Source organism: Microtus ochrogaster (genome assembly GCF_000317375.1).
Source record: "Microtus ochrogaster isolate Prairie Vole_2 chromosome 6 unlocalized genomic scaffold, MicOch1.0 chr6_random_2, whole genome shotgun sequence".
Lineage (NCBI taxonomy): Eukaryota > Metazoa > Chordata > Mammalia > Rodentia > Cricetidae > Microtus > Microtus ochrogaster.
Genome location: NW_004949095.1, coordinates 9,036,843 through 9,049,594, shown reverse-complemented (window position 1 = coordinate 9,049,594; position 12,752 = coordinate 9,036,843). Strand labels below are relative to the sequence as shown.

At 46.4% G+C, this 12,752-nt stretch overlaps 1 protein-coding gene across 6 annotated transcripts in view; it reads right to left on the bottom strand.

The window, feature by feature from the left end:
- Positions 1 to 216: 216 nt before the first annotated feature.
- Positions 217 to 12,752, bottom strand: part of Tnr (tenascin R) — a 432,460-nt gene continuing 419,924 nt past the window's right edge. For all 6 annotated transcript variants that reach the window (XM_005363935.3, XM_026787587.1, XM_026787586.1 and 3 more), the window contains 4 exons: positions 11,994 to 12,090; positions 7,393 to 7,554; positions 2,991 to 3,154; positions 217 to 2,332 (listed from right to left, as the gene is read on the bottom strand). In XM_005363935.3, the coding sequence (XP_005363992.1) occupies positions 2,213 to 2,332; positions 2,991 to 3,154; positions 7,393 to 7,554; positions 11,994 to 12,090 (543 nt within the window). In that variant the 3' untranslated portion in view covers positions 217 to 2,212. The remainder of the gene's footprint in view (positions 2,333 to 2,990; positions 3,155 to 7,392; positions 7,555 to 11,993; positions 12,091 to 12,752) is intronic.

Genomic DNA, 12,752 nt, shown 5'->3' with positions numbered 1-12,752 from the left:
CCATTTCGGCTTCCTTGATGAGGTGGGCTGTACGGGCACACCCAGGCCCTTGGCTCTCATGCACAGACACAATACATAATGACTTCAGCTTCTCTTGGCATTGTTCTCTCTCTGTCTCTGTCTCTGTCTCTCTCTGTGTGTGTGTGTGTGTGTGTGTGTGTGTGAGAGAGAGAGAGAGAGAGAGAGAGAGAGAGAGAGAGAGAGAGAGAGTTCTGAAACCGTCTCCTTCCCTCCCCTTTTTCCCTTCCCTTCCTCCATCTCCTCTGTGGGAATTCTGACTTTTCCTTAATTGTGATGGTGAACCAAGGCCAACTTTGATCCCGTGTTTCCTATCACAGATTCAAATTATGGGCTGAAAACTGAAAGGGTGTTAGAAATCCTTTTGGCCTAAGCTCCAATTCGATAGGTGAAGAACCTGAGGCCCAAAGATGTGAATAAACCCATCAAGGTCTTAGAGGTGGCCCTATATCACAGCCCTCAAGTCCCTAACTGAGTGTGTTTACCTCCAATGCTGCATGGTTGGGCTATATAGTTAAATCTCATATAACTTATAGGTTCCTCTTTATTCTTCTTTCTCTTAGCTGTTTGAAGTACATGTTGGATTAAGAAATAAAAACTCTACTTGTATTGTTTGGCCATGAGTCTGGCAGTGAGTCTCCATCACAAAGATGGAGAAAATGGCAAGCTGACTCCAACTTCACGATGCTAGGTGTGTGATTGTCCTCCAAGAAGGCTGTTGCTTCTGGTCCTAAGCTTGGTTAGATAGTGTCTGTTAGATCTGTAACTTGGTTGGCAAAGGTACAAGATGCCCCAGATGGCAGCCATGGGCCCTGTAGCGGACACAGTGGGGCCTCAGGCAGGAGTGAGGACAAGGAGAGACCAGCTGAGAACCTTGGTGCAGTTTGGGCAGATGCTGCAGGGAAGACTGGCTGGGTTTTGATTTGAGAAGAAACTGAGAGGTCATGGCTTCTATAGCCTCCAGTTCCCCGGGGCTTAAAAATCAAATCATGTGGGGGCGGAGGGTTCGCTCCTCTCACCTTTGGAGTTTGAAATGCAATTTCCTCTGGCACTTTTCATTTTTATTCCCAAAGCAGAATAATAAAGGGGTGTGGAAAATGTTTCTCATGATCTCACCTCTTGGAGGGGTCGGCTCTACCTACCACAGGACCAAAACAAAAGACCAGAACAACCATTCTCTCTCCTCCTAGGGCGATATATTAGTCAGCAGAATGGCTGATGCTCATACAACTTCTTCCCCTGATTATTGCTAAGCCACTTGCACTGAGGGTAGCCTGGCTGAAGACAGAACTAGAGACCTTCAACTAGGACATCAGGGGAAGGAATGCATGGTAACTTTGATCAGAAATGCAAAAAAAGAATCTCTAAGTAAGGTCAGTTTCCAGTGGGACTTACAGACTCCCTGGTAGGTGCCCTGATTTCTACTCCTGTCCCTTCTCAATGCCTGATGTAAGTTAAAAACAAAACCCTTCTCCAAGTCTCACCACCAAAGTCATTTCATGACAGTGGCTTCTGACACCCAGGGACACTGGCAGACAACTTTGGCAACTGGAGTTTTAAACAATGATTGGGTTGTTAGGTCTATAGGCTCTAAGGGATAGAACTAGAGAAGGGGTGGAGCTGGAAGAGAAGCCACTCCTCCTGCATGTTAAGTGTCAGAATGTGAAAATCTTTAGCTCATTTCAATGAACTTGGGCTGTTGTGTTGGGGTGTGGCAGGTGTCTTCCCTCTTAAGAGGAGACTGGCCAAGCTTTCTTACTGGAGCTCCCCTGCACTGGTGTGGTTACCTGGCCATGGTTGGCTGTGACCAGTTTACTATTATTTAGAAGAGGAAGGTGTCTCAGAAGATAGTAGAGGAAGAAGGTGTGTGTGTGTGTGTGTGCCTGTCACCATAACAATCTGTATTTTATGGTCTGTTTTTGAATTGTGTTTTCAACTCCCCAGTTTTCCTCCTCTGTGAGAAAAGAGGGGATGATTATGGAGGACTGATTAGCAGGGAGCATGTAGCCCGAGGGTCAGGCTCCAAGGCAGCAGAAACTATGGGCAGATGGTACCTAACTGATCCCTGCTTCCTTCAGATGCTCTGAGTATGTTGTAAAGCACGTTACTGTTGCCCCTCCCCCCTTGTCTCATATTATAAAATACAAACAAATGACAAAAAAGATCGTCTGGCTGGTGGCTGGCTGCCCAGTGCTCAGAATTTCAAGGCTCGCCGTTTTCTCCCGGCCGTGAGCCGGTGGTTGTAGGGCCGCATCTTCATTTCTACAAAGGGGATGGAGAATTCATGGCCTTTCCAGTGGTACCAGTTGATCCCCTGCGTGTGAGAGAGAGGAACATGTCAGATGCCCCTGCCCCCACAGCTGGAGAAGAAGAGAATGGCTGGATCAGAAGAGATCCACTATGGGTTTAGCTCTTCTCCGGCCACTAGCAGTTTCTGCAGGGTTCCCTGTGTGACAAAGAGAGCTGGGTCTCCTTCTAGCCTTCCCTTTAAACAGGTCTGGGGCTTTATACAAGGCAAGTTGTGGGACATTTCTTATTGCCAGTTTTATGTTTTTGCCTTCAGGGGTTTCTTGCACTAGGGTGACTATGGCGAGTGTCAAGAGCCCAACTAGGAGGAAGCATTTTGAATAGTGTAGTTGTGAACAGCTCCTTTGTGATACAGAGACTTGGGTGGTTTCCACCTGGGGTGAGCAATCTCTGGGTTTGCCAAGAACTGAAGGGGTTCCCTGAGTGTGTTCCACTGTCACCTAGCCCAGACTGTGGACTTGCAGTCTCTTTGGGAAATAGCCCTGGTTATTTAGGTTTCTGCTCTCTTCCTTTTGGGGCCTGCTTTTAAAGTGCCACTAAGTCTGTGACGAATTGATCTCCTCCCACAAAGTGCTCTTTGTGTGGTCTTTTCTCGGGCTCCTAGAACTTCTTTTTAAACGGGTTCTGTCCTCTGGACCACTGAGCACAGCCAGAACATGGCCTACCTGACTGTGCCTGGACTCCCCGTACTTCCCGTTGAGGTTGGTCCGGTGGCAGTTCTTATACCACCAAGCACCCTTGTATGACATGGCACAGTTGGTGACTGCAACATCGTTGTCTCTGTCCTCCGTGGAGAAAGGGCGTCCCTGGTGATAGCTGAGGGAGTCTCCTGCAAAAGTGAAAATCGGAAGCATTTAGGAGTCTGTTTCCACATGGAACCCTGGCTTACCTCTTCTGCTCCTTCTGAGCCACAACATGGCTAAGCTGAGCCTTCCTTCCATATTACCTCATTACCTCACGGGGGGGGGGGGGGTGTCACTGTTTCCCTCTCTAATCCACTTCTTTGTGCTGGGAACTTTATCCATATAGCTCCATCTTAACACCGCTGTCTATTTCCCCTAGGCTTTTCTGGGACACGTAACACTCAGGTTCCCATTGTGTCCTTTGGAGACAGCAGGGATCCACGATGATTTGGACCATTCTGGATCTCCACTGTGTAAGTTCATCCTGCCTTTCCCCTGTGCTTGCTGGCCCTGATCAGTCTGCACCCACTACCTCACTCCTGAGAACTTGGTTCTGCCTGTGAAGAGGAACAAGGGCACCCAGAGTTACAATCTACAACAACCAGGGTGATGGGGGCATCATAACCAATGCCAAAGGAGCAGTGGGCAGGAGCATGCGCTGTGTCTTAGGGGGAAGCAGGCTTAGGTGGGGAGAAAGTACCCATGGTCATCATTGCCAAATACATGATGAGCTGTTGCAAAAGAAGAACATATAAATAAACTCTGTGGGGAAATGGGAGGTGGGTGCGCAGAGACTGCAAAGAGGGAAATTTTGGCTGCATAGGAAAAGGGAAATTCCTAATACCACCAGATAGGCTGCCTAACACTGCAGTGAGATTTTCTCTCAGAGACAAATGGGGACTGAGTGTTTCCTTGTCAGTGATGTTGTGTAGTGGCTTAGGTGAACTGATTATTCAAGATGAGAATCAGACCGCCATTCGCTTGCTATAAAACCTGTGGTTGGATTTGTGGCTGGAGATGCTGGGGAGTAACTCACATTGTTTGTTGAATGAAAATTGTGGTAGATATGTTTAACATCGCTTTCCTCTAAGAGGGGCATAGTTCTGACTCTATGGCAGCCAACGTATGCCCCTGGCGTCCACTCAGTACTTCTGTGAACTCTGGCCAGTCAGTCTTACAGGGGAGTCCAGAGGCAAATGCTTCATATTCATCACATCTCCATATGATTTTGAAGGATTCAGACGTTGTACTCATCCAGAGCCAACCCCACCGACTGAAACAGTTTTTCTTTCTAGTCCTGCTTGAAAAAGGCAGGAAATATATTTTCCTCTTCCCCTCTTAAATATCACCTTCACCTCTTTTATCCCAAGTCCTACTCAAACCCATTACCTTAAAAGTTCTGGGTTCAGTTTTACCCTCCAGCGCCCCATTGCTGACATCAGTTCACTGGTGGGTTTGTGTCTGCGCATGTTCATGTCATCTCACCTTCTGCACGCTGGAGTAACTACATCCTTATTCTCTCACCAGTTCTTTCTGGTTTCTACTTTGATGCTGCCGACCAATAGTTTCAGACGCGGTCCCCTTGGTCTTTGTACCCTCCCTCCTCATTTGTGCCCCATACATGCACCTCGCATATTTAAGACGTGAGGATGTGAGCTAAGCCCTGGCTTTCTCTCTTGAGCGGCTGTTCAGATTCATACCTTTCTCAGGGCTCTGACATTAGCAAGGGCTCCTGTTATCTCCCATCAGGGTTAATACAGCAGCCACCAGTTGGTCTCTCACCAGTTGGTTTCTCACGGCTCTGACATTAGCAAGGGCTCCTGTTATCTCCCATCAGGATTAATACAGCAGCCACCAGTTGCTCTCTCTGTTCTTCCCTCAGATTTCCCGTATCCTGCTTGGGGCTGTCCTAGAGATCTTTCTAAAACCCAAATCCCATTATGCCACTACGGACTTACAAGACCTCCCTCCATGTAAAGACTCAATTTCTCCTTCAGTGCCAAGACTTTCGGGAATTAATCTTTCTGTCTCCTTTCTTCTCTCTGCCCCTCTCTCCCTCCCTCTTCTCTTCCACTACCCCCCCCCCTTTTTTACTCTTCTTATATAGTCCAGGTTAGCCTTAGTGCTCAATCTGTCCATCTCAACCTTCGGTATGCTCTAATAGGTGTCACTGCCCTCCGGTCTTGTTCCTTGCAACCATACAGCTGGCCCAAAGGAGCCCATCAAGTCTTCCCCTCCACTGTTCTTAGTCTTTCTGCAACTTCTTGCTTTTTGGTCGTGGTTTCAGACTAATAGGCAGATTTTAAAGATCCTTTGCATACAATACAGACACCCTTATATGAGTATCCTTAACCTAAGACTACAATTTATTACGCAGAAAGCTACTTTCCAGCATTTTCTGTTTTAAACTAGGTGGTTACTCTGTAAGAGTCCCCTGAAACTGGGCAGGAAGAGTTGCTCTGCCCTTACTGATGGCACCGTTTGGAAGTCTCAGGTTGAATCTCAGTAGTCTTGGAGCTTGAGGGCCATCAGAAATGCTGGAGGCCCTGGGGTGGCTGGTTGCCAGTGGAGCCAGAAATGGTGTAGCCTAAATAAACCCAGGGTTTTATCAATTGAAGAGGATGAATCACCATTAATTTGACCAGCCAAGCTTTAGGAAGCACTGGCCTCTGACCCAGGGGAGGGGCATGCAGTCTTAACAATTCTGCCCTCTGGGGTGCAGAGAGAAATTGGCCTGGAACCCAAGGTAGACAGACAATAAATGAGATTGAAGAGAGAAAGATGGAGCAGAGGGGTGAGGGAGACCAGAACTGAGGTAGGCGGCTTGTTTCTTTTCCTGGAGGAGAAGCGTGAAAGGTTTCTCTGTAGGTGCAATTCTAATTCTAGGGAGTGAATAGTAAATGGTGAGTTTTTGAAATGATTTAGTCTGACATCTTGTTTAATGTCCATTTCAATGGCTGTTTTATGCTCAAAGTGTGGCAAATTGGACCTTTTGTTGGGGCTCTTCAGGCTTCTCTGATTGCTCCTGTGAGTGACTCAGCTGTGAACAATAGCAAAGGGACGGTGTTTTCTCTGTAGAGTAACAATACCTGGCTGAGAACGGAAACAATGGAGCAGATGCAGTAATTGGAGGGGTAACACCTCGAGGTTCATTTTAATTCCAAGAGTCATAGGAAATGCTGCCAAAATTAAACACCAGCACTTAACTCTAAAATCAGAGAACTGAGATGTCCTGTAACCCCATGTACCAAACAGCAGTATACCCGGTAGAACAGGCTTCATGAAATGTGCTGTAATAGAGCACATTAGGCAACAGCTAAGGGCTAGCTCGGGTGAGGTGTTCTCATGGAACTGTGAGTACATAGCGCAGAAACAGATGGTTGTTCTGCTGGGTAAAAATGCCATAAAAATCAACACTGGAAACCCGACCAGGTACACTGGCAGAACAAAGGCAGCATGGCCAGTGAAACATTTGAGCAATGTCCTTTGCTCCTTCATGGTGTGCTAGGGTGACTGCTGATGTTTGGGGGAGGGGGACTCTACTGGCTGGTTTTGTATGTCAACTAAGGTGGGGTCATCAGAGAGGAAGGGGCCTCAGTTGAGGAAATGCCTCCAGGAAACCCAGCTGGAAAACATCTTCTCAATTGGTGATCAATGTGGAAGGACCCAGCCCATGGTGGGTGGTGCCATCCCTGGGCTGGTGGTCCTGGGTTCTATAGAAAAGCAGGCTAAACAAGCCAGTGAGCAGTACCCTTCCATGGCCTCTGCATTAGGTTCTAGCCCTGGCTGAGTTTCTGTTCTGACTTCCTCCAATGATGGACTATGATCCGAAAGTGTAAGCCAAAGAAACTCTTTCCTCTCCAACTTGCTTTCTGGTCACAGTGTTTCATTGCAGCAATAGAAACCCTAAGACAGGGAGCATCTTAAAGATTGGGGCATCTGAATTGTTTCCTTAGTTCAAAGGTCATTTTCCTAGTTGCCATTGTAAGGAGACACCTACTGAGAAATAGTTCTGCCCTCTTCAAATGGGAGCCCACAGAGGTTAATCTAGATAAGCAACCCTTTGCTCTCCCATGACATTCTTTCCAAGTAAACTTTATAGACATATTGCACTTACAGCAAAATTTCTGACTATTCTGTAAAATGGGACATAATTTTCGAGATGCTATCACTATTTATACTTTTCCATGGGAGAAAACTAAAGCTCTAATAATTGATTCCTGGTCTCCTGAATGGATAGGAGGAATTGGTGTGAATGGCCCAACTGTCTCCTTCACGGCTAGCAGATAGCTTATGAACTCGGTGAGTTCTGCTGCTTCCTCTGCAGCTCAGGACTGGAACACACACCCATTGCCCATGGAGTCAGCGAGGTGCCCCCGGGTACCTGCAGTGCCATTGTAGCCTCCTATGCGGAGCTTGTATAGGCTTCTGCTGTCCTCTACAGCGAACTTGTCATAGTAGGCGAAGGCTGCCTCCTGCCCGTCCTTCATATCAACTCGCAGCTCGTAGCGGCCCTGGGCTGTTATCCTGTGGATGTTATCTAGCCCTGTGGAGAAGAACAGACTGTGTACTGAGTCTCGCCCCAGCAGCTTTGGCAATGGGAGGGAAACATGCTATGGAGAAGGAGTTGGTTACCCACATCGTTCTGCCTTCCACCCTGAGGCTGGTTTCAAACAGACCCCGCTAGGCTCTAGCTGTCCTCTTGTGAGGAGTCACCCCAGGTAACATTGGTTCCTACCATCTAATCTTGACCTAGTTACTGACAAGCCCCCAAACTCAAGATTCTTGGCCATGTTTCCCCAAATCTTCTATGTCAAATGATGGTAGCAAAAACTCAAGAAGTCTTGAAAAAGTGTGATCCTTTTGGTGTGTGCTTTACGAAGCAACAGGTAGAAACATGTGGTCAAGAGAATCTAAGATACCCAGACACAGAAGGGGTTCCTTGCAGCTTCAAGACTCAGGCCACGTTGCATTGTGCTGCCCTTCCCTCCTGTCCAGGATTCCTGGGGCCTCCAGAAACAGGTCAGAGAAATGGAGAGTCGTGGGTTTGTGATAACTGAACTTTTGAATTTTCCATCTTATGATGGTGTTAAAGCTATCTGCATTTGTTAGAAACTGCACTTTGCATTTGGGCCTTTCTCTAGGCTAGAGATTCACCATGCTATACTGTCTCCTTAGGCTGGGCATCAGCTCCGCCGAGCACAGCTCCCAGTCAATCATGTGACCACTAGGGCAGAACACTGTGTAGCTCACCTGTGATGCTTAGTAGGTTATTACATTAAACACCCTTTCAGCTTACCTGGAATTTTCGCTGGAGATGTGCAGCCCCCTATTATAAGTTGGGGAGCATCTCTGTTTCTAGTTGCCTCCTGGCTCCATTTCTTTTTGGGTCATCATATGCTACATGTTTATCTGCTATGGCTACTCTTCACCTGTCCTTCTAAACTCCCACTCACTTGCCCTCTCAGCATTTCAGGCCTTGGGATAAGAAATTCTTATAAAGTATAAAACCCTTTAAATCAGAGTTCAGGCAGAACCCTGAACTGATATTTTCTCATACCCCTTTTTCTGATTTTGACCTAGCTACCTAAACTTTGAGCCATTGACCTTGTATTGCTGAGGACGCTGAGCCTTCCAGGTTTCTATCTGCCCTGGGGAAGCTGGATCCTTTTCGATTTGATGTGACTCCAGCTATCTTAGCGTGCCATGATTTAGAAATAAACAGTGGTATAGGTACTAGGAAATTTAGAGATGACTTAAACGTCCCTCTTTTTTTTTTTTTTTTTTTTTGTGGGAGAGGGTTCAGAGGGTGAAGTGGGTGGCCAAGGGCCTAGGTCTTTGGTTCATTTACCTGCTTAAGATTTAAAGCTTTACCTTGATTGCAAGCAGAAGGCTTTCAAATATTGTTTGTGGAGCTGCGGACCCACAGCCTGTCCTTGACTTAGGCAGGTGCTGTTTGCTGGTGATGTGCCTGGATGTGCTTTAGCATCTAGGGAGCCCGACCCCTAGCTGCTAGACAGGTGGACTGTGGGTGGCTTACAGCTGCCTCTCTGAGGGTTGAGTTTTACTTCTTCCTTCTCCTCATACCTCAGAGCAGACTCTGGGCAGTGACTGAAGTGGAGGTACAGAAGACTAGCTTCCTTGCCCGACGGGAGTTCATGCTCCAGAGCATCTCTTGGACTCCATATAAAGGGAGTCTTCAATCAATGCCCAGTGTTATGGTTTTCCTGGATCTCTCCTTGTTCTTTCAACTCTCTTCTCAGTATCCCACTTAAATAAGAACTCACCCCAGTAAATAACTTGAATGAGAATCCCTCTTTAGGATCTGGTCCCAGAAAACCTAATTTAGAACAAAGGCTGGGGGTGGGGGGGGGCTAGAGTTACTGGCCATAGAGTATTGCTGCTCAGCTACATAGCCTCCTATGGGGGGACATCTTCATTGTCACCTTGACTGGATTTAGAAGTGCCTTTGGACAGAAACCTCTGGATCTGTCTGAGGGACTGTCTAGATTAGACTAATTGTGGTAGGAAGAACCTCCCGGAATGCCAGCTGGATAATCATTTGGGATGGGAGCCTGGACGGAAGAAATAGGAGAAAGAGTGCTGAATTCCATCTCTTTGCAGTTTCTATTCTGGATGCCACATGACTGACTGCCTCCTTTGCCCCCATCAGGCCTGATGCCATGATGGCCTGGATCCTCCAGCTAGGAGCAAGAATAAGCCCTCTTGTCTTTAAGTTGCTTTTGTTGGTTACTTTGCTGCAGTGATGGGGAGAAATAACTAACATGCCTCATTTACCTTATGTCAAGGCTTCTCTTTCCAGCTTCTGGGTTCTGTAACAAGCTTCTCCGGCAGCTGACCTGACCACATTTTCTTCCTTCTCTGGCTTATTCCTTGCATCTGCTCAGAGGGTTTCCTCCCTGTCCCCGATTTGCATGTGTCAAAAGGATTCCTGCTCTCCCTCTTCTACCCCTCCTCTTTCCTATTCCCCTGATCTTTCCACCTCTAATCCCTGGGGTCAGTCGTCTATCAGTTAGTCTGGGGGTGAAAGGGCGTCTCTAGTGAGAGGAGACACAAGTGGGAACAAAGCTCTAAGTAACCTTGAACAAACAGGGATGGTTCTACGTTCCAACTCAGCTTTTCTTAAATTAAGATGGAAGCGAAACCCTAACCTTGACCCTAATCTCAACTCCCAGTCCCAGTTTATTCTAGTATTTCACGGTTGGCTGAACACAGAGCCCTTTCTGATCATCATTCAGCAGCAGCTGCAGCAGCGACAATAGACTTGGTATTCTTGCATGTAACTGTCGTTTAATCATATTAATGTTGCTCTCTTCTCATTCTTCAGTTTTAAACGATACTTTTACTTTCGAGGCATCTTTTTATTTATGGCACACAACAACTACCTTTCCATTTTTTAGCAGCGGATAAAGCTTCTTTAAAACAAATATTTAATTAAATAGAAAGTGATATATAGAACATTTAAGTGGCGAATAGTTCACATGTTTCACAGAAATGATAGAAACTGTGAACCGGGTGCACAGTGGCTTAGGTTTTTGTAGCCATGAGTCTTGACTACTTATGTCTACATTGATTCATGGGTATTACTGGCTCCCAAGCTGTTTGAAAAAAAAATGTTGTAAATCAAAGCACATTTTTCTGCTTGTTTGAATTCTGAGTGTTTTTATAAGGTTCTTACCGAACATTTTTATTTCATAGATTTGGCTATCTAACTAATACTCAATGAATTCTTATCATTAATTGATATTTACACTTGAGATACGTGTATCTCTGGCAGTTTTAGGTAGTGATGTCTAAAGAGGAATGGTGAGACCCCAAGAAACATACAATATAGTCTAAACTGATAAAGTAAAATAGATACTATGATTCAGGCCATATGGGAACTTGGCCAATGATCTCACAGGCAATGGAAGAAAAAAAGTCAGTATGGCTTCTACAGAGGAAGAGTTACTTAACTTGGCTTTTGGATATAAGTAGGTAGATACCAAGGTGAGGAAGGGAAAATTGGCTAAAGGAGTGTTTCTTGAAGAGGAAGCTTCCATGGTTGTACATGGAAGGTGGGTGCTGGGGAAGTGGGATGGGATAAAGAGAAGGTGGAAAGAAGGATCCAGAAAGAAGGAGATTAAAAGGTCTTGCACCTTGGCTGAGGAGCTTGTTACCCTTCCCTCAGATTCAGGACAGGAGGAAGATCATTCTAGAGCCATGTAGGCAATGAGGTTACCCTGAGGGTAGGGAGCTCACCACCCTCGAAGACTGTGAGGCTTGAACAAGAACGTGGCAGGTATTGGAGAGAGAAGAGTGCAAGTATCTAACACCATCATTTATTTGTTTTTCTCTGCCTCCCTTTATCAACCATTAGGAAAATCTTAGAGAAATGTAGGCATTCACACTCTGTCTGCTTATGAGCCAGCATAAAAATGTGACTGTGTTTATCTTCCCGTACCCACCTAAACCTCCATCTAAACTTCCTGCTGTGACACACCTCTAGGAAACCACCTCTAATGTCACTCTCATTTTCCCCCGCCCCCTCCCACGGCAGATAACAACAGTCTCCCAGGAACCCAGCAGAGTCTCATTTCTCTCTCTACCCTGCAGGCTGGCTAGCTGGTTGCCTAGCTTCCGAGACAGGGCCAGCCTGTCCATTGCTTCCTTCCTGTGCTCCGTTCCCTACCAGGCCCATACCAGGCAGATCCTTGTCTTTGTACTTGCCTCATGTCAAGATCCATCAGCATAAAAGACTATTAATGAGGATGGGAAGAGACAGAGCAAAGAGGAAAGCACCACAGTCAGATAAAAACAGATCAATAGTGGAGCCAAACGGAGCAAGAGGCGCAAAAGCAATTCACATGCTGTCAACTGCTCAATGGACACACACTTCTGACAATCCCAGGCAGACACAGAAGGGATAGAGACAGACAGAAACCCAGGGCAGCCTGTGCAGAAAAAACACAAAATGGATGTTACCTAGCCAAAACTCATCCTCCAGATTCCCAAAGCCAACACGATAATCAGCCCATTTCCGGAAAAAATCAGTTTGGCCGTTCTGCCGCCTCTGGAACACCTGTGAAGAAAAAGAGAGGAGATGCTCCATATTACTGTATCGGCTAGCATAAGGACCATTTCAGAAGTGAGCTTAATATTTCCGTGGTAGCTTTCGCAGGGGATGCTCAGAGCCCTTTTCTTGAAGTGCTGATGCCCCTGACAAATAGGCCGAGGGTGTGATATCGACATTAATTTGCACCCCTGCAATATAGAAAAGATTCAGGATACAAATCAAGCTACAAATAGTCAGGGGAAATGGGCTTGATTTTCAAATTAATCTTTTTGCACTACAGAGAGTAGCAGAAAGCATTTCTCACCAAAGGACTGGGACCAACTTCAAATCATGCAGTCACTGTCATCATCTTATTGCAGGCAAAGCAATTGCCTATCATTCACTTCCCAAGCTGTGTAAGTGCTAATTTCATTTAACCTCCAATACATCAGCCTTGGCTTCAATTTCCAATTATGCTTTAAGAAGGAGGCACAAATATGTCAGAAACATAAAAGAAAATGTCTCCCCAGAGTATTATGTGTGTAGTCAACATTTAACTCTTCCAAGCCTTCCCGTTGTGGAGCATTAAAGCTCCGGTGCTGTATCTGAGCAGTGCTAAGGGTGTGTGGGGGGGGGGGGGAGGGAGAGGGGGTGCGTGAGTGCATCCCATGGGTGTTCAGGTGGCCACA